The 13,045-nt window shown below is 39.9% G+C and overlaps 1 protein-coding gene across 2 annotated transcripts in view; it reads left to right on the top strand.

Annotated features, from left to right (window-relative positions):
- LOC122564433 (cystathionine gamma-lyase-like) overlaps positions 1–13,045 on the top strand; it is a 107,110-nt gene that overhangs the window by 55,310 nt on the left and 38,755 nt on the right. For both annotated transcript variants that reach the window (XM_043719280.1, XM_043719281.1), the window contains exons 2-4: positions 2,787–2,868; positions 5,706–5,801; positions 6,476–6,585. In XM_043719280.1, the coding sequence (XP_043575215.1) occupies positions 2,787–2,868; positions 5,706–5,801; positions 6,476–6,585 (288 nt within the window). The remainder of the gene's footprint in view (positions 1–2,786; positions 2,869–5,705; positions 5,802–6,475; positions 6,586–13,045) is intronic.

The following is a 13,045-nucleotide window of genomic DNA, read 5'->3' on the forward strand; positions in this document are numbered from 1 at the left end:
AGGCGGCGTTTGGTATGCTTTCCTTTATTGGTCAGAGTATTGAGTACAGGAGTTGGGAGGTCATGTTGCGGGGCTGTACAGGACATTGGTTAGGCCACTGTTGAAATATTGCATGCAATTTTGGTCTCCTTCCTATCAGAAAGATGTTGTGAAACTTGAAAGGGTTCCGAAGAGATTTACAAGGATGTTGTCAGGGTTGGAGAATCTGAGCTATAGGGAGAGGCTGAACAGGCTAGGGCTGTTTTCCCTGGAGCGTCAGAGGCTGAGGGATGACCTTATAGAGGTTTACAAAATTATGAGGTGCATGGACAGGATAAATAGACAAAATCTTTTCCCTGGAGTCCAGAACTAGAAGGCATAGGTTTAGGGTGAGAGGGGAAAGATATAAAAGAGACCTAAGGGGCAACGTTTTCATGCAGAGGGTGGTACGTGTATGGAATGAGCTGCCAAAGGATGTGGTGGAGGCTGGTACAATTGCAACATTTAAGAGGCATTTGGATGGGTATATGAATAGGAAGGGTTTGGAGGGGTATGGGCCGGGTACTGGCAGGTGGGACTAGATTGGGTTGGTTTATCTGGTCGGCATGGACTGGTTGGACCGATGCTGTACATCTCTCTGACTCTATGACTCTAAGTGGCAGAGTCGTGGGGAATATCATCCTCAAAAGGGGTCACTTGGTGGATAAAGCTGAACAGTGTGCTAATGATACTGTGGGAAAGTTGCTCACTTGTCAAAATATCTTTGTAACAATTGACTAAGACTTGTTGCGATCTGTCATAGTAGCTGATATGAGTCATGACCCTATCCCATGTTTCTCACAATGTGATTGGCAATGAGGTTATAACAAGAATCGCCACCTGTTTTCTTAATGAGAGCTACTCCTGAAAAATATCATGAGTCAATAAACATATTTGGGAAAATTATGAATTAATAGGGTGTGTAATTATTATAGTTGAAATACAAATATATATATTTAAGATATCATTGATGGTGTCCTTACCTAGAAGTATGGCATTCCAACCGGAATTCTATCAACAAACATATTGAGTTAGACCTCATCTATCACCCCCTGAGAAAAAGAACAGGAAGTGACTTCACCACAGGAAAAACATCACCACAGGAAATGACATCACAAACCCAAAGAAATCCAAACATATAAATAGAAAGCAGGAATTTTCAGCAGTGCTTTGCCTGAGGCCCACTGAAGATGTTACCGAGTATGGTGAACAAGCAAATGGAAATGAACCTTCATGCTCAGCGAGCAAACCTACATCCAAAACCTCAACCTGAGCTACAAAACTTCTCAAAACTCGCAGTGTCCTCAAATGACAAGCTTGGAAGTTTATTAGTTTCTGTGCACTTCATACCACTTCAGACTTTGGAGAAATTGGTTAGTTTGTTTCTTTCCCTCCTTTGGTATAGTGCTTCCTTTTCCAAATCATTGTTAAAGGTATGACTTTGGTGAGAGATAAACGTTGCAGTTGGGTGTCTATCGACATCTATTGCTTCATCAATTTAGTCTATCAATGACCACATGATTAGAAGAGAATTATTAGAGTACATGTTCCAGAGAAAAAAACCCAGTGATTTTTGATCCTTGGTGGTGTGGATATTTTTAATTCACTCTTGAGGAGGGGCATCCCTGGCAAGGCCAGCATTTATTGCCTGTCCCTCATTGCCCTTGAGAAGATGGTGGGGAACTGTTTTAGATTAGATTAGATTAGATTACAGTGTGGAAACAGGCCCTTCGGCCCAACAAGTCCACACTGACCCGCCGAAGCGCAACCCACCCATACCCCTACATTTACCTCTTACCTAACACTACGGGCAATTTAGCATGGCCAATTCACCTGACCTGCACGTCTTTGGACTGTGGGAGGAAACCGGAGCACCCGGAGGAAACCCACTCAGACAAGGGGAGAAGGTGCAAACTCCACACAGTCAGTCGCCTGAGGCGGGAATTGAACCCGGGTCTCTGGCACTGTGAAGCAGCAGTGCTAACCACTGTGCCACCGTGCCGCCCACAAGCGGCTTCTTCTTGAAGCCCTGCAAGCCTATATGATGTAGGCAGACTCACAAAGTCATTATGGAGGGAATTCCAAGGTTTTGACTCAGTGGAAGGGAATGTTTGGTGAGATAGTCTCTGGGAGCAGAGGATGCCACAGTTGTGATTGCCGCTATTAGTAAAGACCGTATTAGTAAGACGAATGATAATTTATTGTGGCGATTATTGAATTAATAATTAAGTTTAACTGTTGTCTCGCTAATTGAAGACATACATTTTAGCAGATAACACCATTTTATTTATACTATTTATAATATTTATATTGTAGCAAGTTGATACTTAAAATGTCGCAGGCAAAATGCACATGTGGAGTAATCCAGCATCCTGAATATACCTGGATAGGAGCAAAGCATTCTCCGCTGGGAGGAAAGAGGCAGTAGGTTCTGCAGGTGTTACCTCTTATATTTCTCCGAGGGTGACATCAACAACTGGCAGCAAATTGTTAGTCACAGGTTGCCTGCTGCAAATGAAAGTGAGAAAGGTCAAGAATTTATTGCTTCCTGCAAGAAAGCAAATGGTTCTCCATCTGCACATAGATAATATGTTTGTGAAAAATGTTTGTACTTTTTAAACTAAATTGTATAAGCAGTTGAGAAATTTCTAGTAATGCGTTTGCTCATTTTTAACAACATATGTTCATGGATTATGTTGTTTCATCTGTAAAGACTTCTTTGTGGATCTATTGTACTTCTAAAGTCTCTCTCTTGGTTTTTTCTACAGGGCTTTAATTACAGCTGCAGTGGAAACCTCAAACTGAATAGTTTAGAGAAAGCTGTAGCAGCAGTTGATGGAGCAAAATACAGTAGGTGACAGAATCTGTATGTTATTGATTTTTGCAGGGGAAGCTGTACAAGTGTTTCTTTTATCTCAAGACAAATACATATCCCAGGTCTTGGTAAACTGTATATGTGTAATTTTGTTGCTATCATATGCTAGATGGGGATGAAATTAGGCATGACAGCACCCAATCTTTTGAATGCCATAAATCCTCATGGTGTTTCAAAATTCTGCCCAAACTGTGTAAACACAGAGGTGAAGTGTACCAGGTGTCAGGTTGGTAAACAGTTTTGGGGGTATGCACTTAATGCCCTCCAGAATGACGTGTGAAGAACAAAGAACAGCACAAGAAGAGGCCTTTCGGCCCACCAAGGCTGCTCTAACATGACGCTTTCTAAAAACCTGTTGACTCAACGTACCACCTATTCCCTGCCTATTTATGTCTCTGCCAAGACACCTGTTAAATATTGTTATTGTATCCACTTCTACCACTTCTTCTATTGTTTGTTTCTATTTGTTTTCTTGGAGTCATAGAGATGTACAGCATGGAAACCGACCCTTTGGTCCAACCCATCCATGCTGACCACATGTCCTAATCTAATGTAGTCCCATTTGCCAGCACTTGGCCCATATTCCTCTAAACCCTTCCTATTCATATCTCCATCCAGATGCTTTTTAAATGCTGTAATTGTACCAATCTCCACCACTTCCTGTGGCAGCTCATTCCATACATGTGTGAAAAAGTTGCCTGTTAGGTCACATTTATCTCTTTCCTCTCTCACCCTAAACCTATGCCCTCTAGTATTTCTTCCTTTTATGTACAGATTTTGCCAAGTGTAATGCTGGAGTTGGTACCTTGTTGGGAGTTTACTTCATACAGTGCAGAGCTTGAGCCTGTGAATTTTCTAGTCTGTGTGTCTCATTGCCATGCTGAACATCGCTCTTGTCCATTAAGCCATAAAGGAAGTATATTCCAGTTTTATAGATAAGTATTTGAATATAATTTTTAACAGGGGAAAGGATGCTAATTGCATCACTGCATCATTTAAAGATCCTCTTTCTGTATAATGCATCTAGAGCAGAAAAATACATGCTAACAGAGAGAATGCAATAGGAGAAAAGTGATAAAAGAAATGAGGAAGGCAAAGACAGCCTATGGAAGTAAATTAACACATAAAACAAAATAGCAAACTAGCTATCTTACAGGCATGTCAATCTTTTAAAAAGGAAGACAATGGTTGGGAATCGGATCATTAAAGAGATAACCAGATAATGCTACAGGCTACGATAAAGCAATGGCAAAAATATTAAATAATTATTTAGCGTTAGAATATCAGATAGATAGAGCAGAGGGATATGATGTTGAGTAACTAAATGAAGTATATGCATTTTGAATTAACAAGAAGGGATGTATTGAAAAAATGTAATTAAGGTAGGGGATGAAGCCTGTTCAGGGTGAATTGCATCCACATATTTTAAAATAATCTCTGCTAGAGATAGCAGAAACATTACCACGCATATTTAATAATTCATGATAAGAAAACTGATGGATACTAATGTAAGTACTATTTTCAAGAAGAAATACAGAACATTAAATTATCGACTAGTTAGCTTGAGCCTGTGACTTTTCTAGTCTGTGTGTCTCATTGCCATGCTGAACATCGCTCTTGTCCATTAAGCCATAAAGGAAAAAATTTGGAATCCCTACTGAAAGAATGAACAGAAGAATATGTAGAAACAAAAAAAGATTAATCATGCATTTCATAGGAAAAATCTTGGTTGACTAGCATTTTTGACTTTGAGGGCATAACAAAGTAGACAATGGTAATGCACAAGTAATTTATCTGGATTTTCAAACAATCTTTGATAAGTTGTCCCAGAATTGATTACTGAATGATGTCAGAGAATATAGAGTCAATGGATAACATCAGAATTGATTATTAACTGTTTCAATAGAGAAGCAGGGAGCCAAAGTGAAGGATTATTATTCAGAGAAACAGAATCTGGAAAGCAGGGTTCCCGAAATCACTAATGGGGTCACTGGCATTCACAATTTAAATTTACAGTGTAGTTTTTGGAATCTAAGTTACAATTTCCAAATTTGAGAATGGCACCAAATTTGGAATGATGTTAGTTAATATCAAGAAAAAAATGCAATTAATTGTAAAAGGGAGCTAATAAATTTATAGAATGGGCAAACAATTGGCAAGTGATGTCTATCGCACATTTATCTGTCAGCATTTTGCTAGGATGAATAGGGAGGTCAGTTATTAATTGGAAGGTGTAATTCTAGGTCGGGTAGAGGTATAAAGGGATCTCTTAACAAATACTACAAGTATTATATGGTTACACTTGATTACATAGGGTTAGAAAAGTCAATTTAAAATGCACTGAGCTATAGCAGGATAGAAATGAAAATGAAAAGTTAGGGGAATTATGCTAACCCTCCGTCAAATCTTGGTTAGATCACACATAGAATGTGGCATCCAGCTTTGGTTAGAATGATAGAAGCTGTGGTGAGGGTGTAGAGAAGTTTTGATAAGTTGATAGCAGAAAAGAATGGATATAGTATCAGGAAAAGATTGACAGGCTGGGTGACTGCTTGAGAACAAAAAAGGGCTTGAGGAGTGTTGCATTTAAGGAGTTGCTAGCCAAGTGAATGGGAGAGGGGGAAGAGAGAATTCCAATGATATATTTCTCTTTTTAATCTTGAAGGAGGGAAATATGCAGCCTAGACACCAGTATGAACTTACGAGGTCAGGTGGCCTATTCTGTGCTCATATCCTATGTGATCATACTAAATTGTCCAATATTGCATTTCAACCTATCTGGCAACTCAATGATTTTTCTTTCTTCCTATAGGTTTAGCATTTGCATCTGGCTCTGCAGCTATGATGACAATTGCACATCTGTTGAAGTCTGGCGATAACATCATTTGCATGAAAGATGTACATGGAGGTAGAGTTTGCATTGGCTGAAGTTAATACAAGAACAGAAAGGAATTCTTACTCTATTAACTGGGATAAACCACATGGGCAGACAATTTAAATAGGAAAAATATCCATTAAATTCCCTCTTTAATCTTGCCAACTGAGATACCAAGAACACCAGTGGTGGGTTGTTTTGTAAAAGGTAAAGTTGCCATAGGGTTGCTCTCTCACTAAAGGAAGGAAATTGCTGGTGACGTCATCCTGAGGGTCCTGCCTCAGACAAGGGGAAAGGTTGAGAATGTGGGACCTCAAGGTGTCCTCAGCTTGTATGGGAATTGAACCCGCACTGATGATATTACTCTGCATTGCAAACCAGTCATCTGAGCTATCTGACTCTCAATTTAAAATATTGTGGTGAAAGGTCTATTTATAAATTTGGGATTTGGATTTCAAAGTGGAGGCGGGTGGATTTGACAATTCTTTATTTTTTTTTTAAAATGGTAGGAAAATCATTTGGACATTGACCTAATACACCAGTTCTGAAAATGTGTATGATTGCAGAAAGAGCACATGTAGTGTTAATCGATGGAATGTTATACTTTTGGGTCAATGACTGGCTATTCATCAACTTAATGAATAAAGAAGTATAAGATCTTTAATAGGTACAAAATACAATGATGCTGGAAACATTCTGTATTTCAGGTGCAAACCAATATTTCCACAGAGTTGCATCTGAAATGGGTTTGGAAACCTCATTTGTTGACTGTACATCAATGAAGACACTGAATGCAGCTATTAAACCAAACACAAAAGTAAGACTCTGTGGTGAGCTGTGTCCTTTACCTCCAAACCATGGTCGTACTTTTCAAAATTGCAGCATAAACAATACTCTGTGCTTGTGCTGATGTTCAGAATTACCTACTTATTCTCATTCTTCCTGGTCTTTCTCCATATTCTTTTTACAGCTTTCTTTTGGCATTGCTTCTACATTTATTAAAAACACAAATTAAGGAGTATACTCTCATCATCGTTGGAGGGCTTTCTAATTGATATTAACTCTTATAAATAAAGTTTCCTCATTTCACCCGTTGCTTAATTGATGAATGATCTTCTAGTTATACCCTCTGATAACTGGTTCACTGAACTTTGAACTTTAGCTACCTAATTTAAAATCAAACCTCCATTATTCTGCACAATGTCACATGTTAAAGTATGAGAAGTGTAGTGATTGTGTTTTCTAGCACTTAAAAGGCTTGAACTCATCTATGAACTGAATTTCAAATTCCATCATTACAATTTGAGAATTTGATTTCTCAATATGGAAATGAAAAGTTGCTTTCAATAAAGGTGACCACGAGCCTGTCAGACTGAAATTTGAAAAGAAACACAACCGTTGCATTAATTTTAGTTCAGAGAAGGAAGTCAGCCATCCTTATCTCGCCTGGACAGTAACCAGCACCTATTGAATTGTTTTTGATTTGGCATGACAAATTGCTTGGAAAGTAGGGACAGGAATGACATTGATCCTGCCTTTGATGCAGACCTTAGGAAGGCTTTTATCTGACAAGAAAAATGTTAATTGTTCCTTGTAACTGAAGCTCCTTCTTCCTGATATTGTCTAATACATTGTTTCAGACCCACATCATGACATAATTAATCCAGATTGGCCAAACCTTGATGCGCCATTTGAGATATGATCAGTACAATGCCGGGACTTTTATTTTTACAGCACCTTTACTGAAGCAAAACATTACGGTGCTCCTCAGGAGAATTATCTGACAACAAGCTACATCAGCTGATTTTAGGGCTGTTGACCAAAAGGTTGGTAAGAGGAAGGTTTTACGGAGCATGGTGTAGGAAAAAAAGAGAACTTTTGGGAGCTAATTTCAGACTTTGAGGCAACCATTGATGGACGGGTTAAAATTGAGGAATTTGAGATGCCAGGAGCTCAGAACAATTACAGTTCTGGAAAAGGTTAGATATAGGAAAGTGTAAGGTCATAAAGGGACTTTAAAAAAATAGGATGTGCATGTGTAACAGATGGGAAAGGTATCTAAACCAAAAAGCAAACAGAGTGCTAATGGTGGCAGAGAAGAGGTATTGATGAAGAATGTGTTAATGGTCGGCATTTAATAGCACAAAATGGGTCTGCTTTGCTGAAAGCAAATAAGGATCATGTGTAGGGTGGTGGGATTTCTGAGGGAGTCAGAAGAGGGGACAGAATTCATGGACTGAAGTTGTTGAACTCAGTGTTAAGTCCTGAAGGCTGTAAAGTGCCTAAGTGGAAATTGAAGTGCTATTTTAGTTTACACTGGGTTTCACTGGAATACTGGAGTATGTCCAGGACAGAAATGTTAGCATGAGAGCTAATATCTTTCCAGGTTCGAAAAATGACGGAAGAGGCTTGTGAAGTTGTGGAGTTAGTATAAAATATTATTGAGTGCACTGATGGAGGACGTTCTACACGAGTGAAGCTAGAGTAGATATGCAAGATTATTTGGCATAGTTGGAGATCACCATAAGATCCAACCATAGAGACATACTTCAGCCTCCAGTTGCATGGAACTAGACAGAAGCTGAGAAAGGCTAGGCACAGGGGGTCAGCTAGCAACTACAGAGTGGGGGAAGCTTGATGACTATTATCACTTTCAAGTATAAGAAACTAAGCAATGAAATAGACAAAGTAACTGGAATTCTGACTTAGTCCCACGTAAAATCATCATTTTGATGTTCAGAGAAGTCTAAAAACTTTGAAATTTAATTTGATAAAAAAATTAGTGCTCCCTGAGGATAACAAAGAGCAAGCATGATTGAGGGATAGAGGGATACCCATTGTTAAAGCCAGGGAGATTAAATAATGGAAGAGAGAAGATTGGGAGAGAATGGGTGAAGGATGGCAATGGATGGTCACTCAGTGGGAGACACAATATCCTCCCTTCTTCTTCGTGCTGCCCAAGTAAGGGACTCTACTCTCTGGGTAACCATTATCATATAATTAGGTTCTTCCTGATACCAAGTGACCCCACAGGAAGGTGCAGCATTTTCATTTTGATCAGATAGGCAAACAAAAGTGCCCTCTTTCTGTGGGCACCCAGATAAATCCTCGGCTGCCTAAGAGACCCTGTTGACTTGTGCTGCAAATTCAGGGCATTGGTCATAATGTGACACGTGACCCTAATTTTCTACCTCCATGTTTTCATATATAAAATGAAGATTAGGCTTTTGCCTTTCTTTAGAATAGTACAATGTTCAATAAATTCTAGCATGTTCATGTTACTGTCACCTAAATGATACTCCTGTCTCAGCACCTGTACCAGTCCTCTGATTTTGCAGATCTCCGCTGTCGGTTATTAACTAGCTTCAAGCCAAGAAGGCAATATCCTTTGAAGGTATTCACAGGCCTGTCCTGCCAACCAAGAATCATATTTGTGCAGGTATCGTTTTCGGCAGCTTCTGAAGAGCTATCCTCCTTTAGAATTCCCTTCCTGCTTGAGCATGCTTGTCCAATTCCTTCAATACAACTTCCAAGTGAACAGTCACAATTGAATCTTACTCAAATTCATTATATTCCACATTATTCCCTCCATTTAATATTTTCTTCAACCTAGTTCTATGAACTTTACTGATTTATCTAAAGTATCTAAAGACCTACCAAGTGATGTCCTGGTGTTAGTTGCATCACTATTAATGAAGCTATGTCATAACCTCCTCTGTGAGTGAAATTATATGTTTAATTCCTGGAATTCCTGTACATCTTAGCATCCTCAGTTATCAAATGCAATCTGGTGCTAGTGTGTTCTGAGCATTCCCTCAAATCATGATGCAGCATTCAATTTGACAATGTTTGCAGCACCAGGCTAGTTTCACGTCTGTTAAACTAATCATTACTAACACTATCTTATGGTGTACATCACAATATAGAACCAGTCGTGAAAATATTAACAGTCTATTTGTTGCACTAGATATCGGTTAACATTCATAGGATCATCACTTTTATCTCCATCTTCTGTAAGAGAAAAAGAAAAACATAGGAACTGGATTGTGAGCAGTTTTAGTCTTAATTATATTATAATTATAATTTTGTTATAATTAGACACCGAATATTTATGATATTATCATCAGGATCACATCTGGCTCTCCTATCCCTTTACTCGTCTATGTGATGATGTTTCATCTAATGTTCCATCCAGGAAAAGTATTCTGAAGTTCAAGTGACTTCACCTGCTGTGACTTGTAGGAGCTTCATCTACAATACCCACCCTGGTTTGGGATTGGAACTCCATTGCAATCTTGGATGACAGGGTCACAGAGCAACATAGCCACCAGAACCATTTGCCTTCAAATCTGTACTTATCATTGGAGAAGCTTCATCTGATTGACATGGAATGACTTAATTGGCTTGGGCAGCTGAAATAGATGCGTCATAGGACTGGCGTTATCTAGTACAGAGTAAGAATAGACTGATTCAAATGCACCTCCCCTTGCATTGTTTTGCATCATCACCTGACTACTCACTTAACTAAATTAAAGCCCCCATTTACTACTTCTTCATCTGTAAACTGCACCAAAATGTTTTGCTGAGTGAGATTCAGAAGTGAGCCTCCAGTGATTCACAGCAACTGCGGTATGTCACTTTGTTCAAATGTACATTATGCAACCAAGGTTGCTACGTTGAGTGGGTAGAAGTTGATCAATAAGACATCATGTTTATCCCTGTCCTCTGATAGACCCCTTGATGCCATAAAGGAATTGACTGCACTTCACCTTCAGGCATGGCCATTTGCTTGAAGCAAAAACAGGATGTTTGCAAAGTAAGTGGCTGGCACATGCTGCAGGCATGTGATATTGGTAAAGTACCATACATCACCAGATCCACTCCCTTCACTGTTCAGCTCTCTAAACTCTGACAATCTGCCTCTGTGCTGAAAAGCAACAGAAGCGACACGGTGTGACAGTCTGCAACCTAGCACTGAAGTAGCTGTGTACTAAAAAGAGATGCAAATTAGATGCCTCCGAGGAAATGCAAAGTGAGAAGCACTAAAAAAGGCAATCATCACATTTCCATATTTCCATGCACCCGAGAAATCTAACCTCCTTTAATAAATTATAAATTCAGTGGACGAAAGAATTCATTAAATCTAAGACCCAGAGATTATCATTGGAAGCCTTCGTTGCATTGACAATTCTTTCAACATTTGTCTTAACAACTTAAAACCAAGACAGAACTCCAATCAGAATCAAGAAAGGTCTGGGCGGCACGGTGGCACAGTGGTTAGCACTGCTGCCTCCCAGTGCCAGAGACCCGGGTTCAATTCCCGCCTCAGGCGACTCTCTGTGTGGAGTTTGCATATTCTCCCTGTGTCTGCGTGGGTTTGCTCAGGTTTCCTTCCACAGTCCCAAAATGTGCAGGTTAGGTGAATTGGCCATGCTAAATTGCCCGTAGTGTTAGATGTAGGGGAATGGGTCTGGGTGGGTTACGCTTCGGTGGGTCGGTGTGGACTTGTTGAGCCGAAGGGCCTGTTTCCACACTGTAAGTAATCTAATCTAAAAAGTAAATAAATTACATGAATGGTTTCACTATTTTTTTGTTTTACTTTTTAAAATGCAAACTCTCCCACTCTTTATCGGGGCTTCTTTATCATGACTAATTCCTCACAGCACATGCCTGACTCTCGGAGGTTGTAGATGGGAAATGATTCTAACTCTGTTTGTTCTTGTCACCCCTGGATTCTGAGAATGCTACCACCACACATACTATTCCACCCTGCCGTTGCAATTTTTCTCCAATTCTCACCTTATGTAAGCTCCTGGTTAAAACTTTACCACCTTAATTCCTTCTGCCTTGCTGCTGATATATCATAACCCAAACTGCCGTTCCCAAACCTGGCCAACAGGGAGATCCCATTTGTCCACTGTGTAGCCTTATGTACAGGTTTCAGGACCCAACCTGTACCCATCCCTGTTTTAGAGACAATTTCCCTGCCACACATTCTGTGACAGACCCACCCAAAGTTTGTTTTCTCATTTCTTTATCTTCTGTGATCCCCTCGTGGTCAGGAAAAATCCATGAACAATCTTTAACAGGGCTCTCATCACCTTCTAAAGTTCCAAGCCCATGCGCTAGGTGGGTACAATATGAAGCAAACTTTGGATACAATTTCCAATTAATGTGGAAATCTTTATTAACTTTTTTGCACAATAGCATATGCTCACAACACCAGTCGTTCGTGAGATCCCATGTGCAGGAACTTGTAATCAGGCAGTCACTCCACCAATGAAATCCTGTGGTTCTTCCCATGGCTACAACTATAATGTCATTGTGGGCTACCATGTTCTCACCATGGTCCCTTGGCATATAAAGTAATATCTTAAATGAGGTCATCTAATTGGAGCTCAGTGCCTGATCAATCCCACCATGGCTATGCAAGGCCACACTTAGGTGGTTGTTTCCTGCTCTTGGCAGAGGCTCTATCCGGTTGCACATCAACAATTTGTATCCTGGGGAGGCTACACATAGGAAAACTATGCTTACAGATCCACGTGTCTGTATTTCTGTTTAACTTAAATTGTAATTGTTTCTAAAGAGTTCAGTGCAAGCCCCAGCAATGATATCCTTGGGCAGAATTCTTCTCCCTTCTACTCCATGTTCCTCCCAATGTTGACCTCCACACACTGTTGCACAGTACAACTGGTAACATATGTTTTCATGAGCCAAGGTAGAAGGCATTTTCAAAGCCGGATGGAAATTTTCAAAGTATCAAAATGCCTTTGGGTACACAGCATGATGGATTGGCAAGACATATGTTATTGGAAGTGCATATTTGGAAATTGAGAGCACTGGAATGAAAACATGAGACCTAAGATCTCAGCAGTACAAGGGTGTCCTGTTAATAGTCTGAGGGGGTTGGAATAAACTTAGCAGAGCTGGGAAGCGGTCTCAAATCTGACAATATCATGATAAGGATGCTGAGATTTGTAGCAATGGGATGGACTGCTCCAGTTTAGAATCACTGAAGGGAGGGGAGTTATCTTGGAATTAGTTGTTTTTCAGAGTTTGAGGTTGGAAAGATTCCTGGGGTAGTGTTTGACCCACGGCTGTTTCTCTGAGATGTGTGCTAATGATAACAAAGCTAAGCAGCCTCACATGCATGCTGGGAGAACTGAACAGTACCAGTCTTAGAGCCTTGAAGCAGTGAAAAGTACACTCCTGGGGATTAGTCAAATTGCTCAGAGCTGGAATTTGATAGCTTGCGAAATCTACTGGTCATAAAC

The sequence above is a fragment of the Chiloscyllium plagiosum genome, chromosome 29 (genome assembly GCF_004010195.1).
Source record: "Chiloscyllium plagiosum isolate BGI_BamShark_2017 chromosome 29, ASM401019v2, whole genome shotgun sequence".
NCBI classification, from domain to species: domain Eukaryota; kingdom Metazoa; phylum Chordata; class Chondrichthyes; order Orectolobiformes; family Hemiscylliidae; genus Chiloscyllium; species Chiloscyllium plagiosum.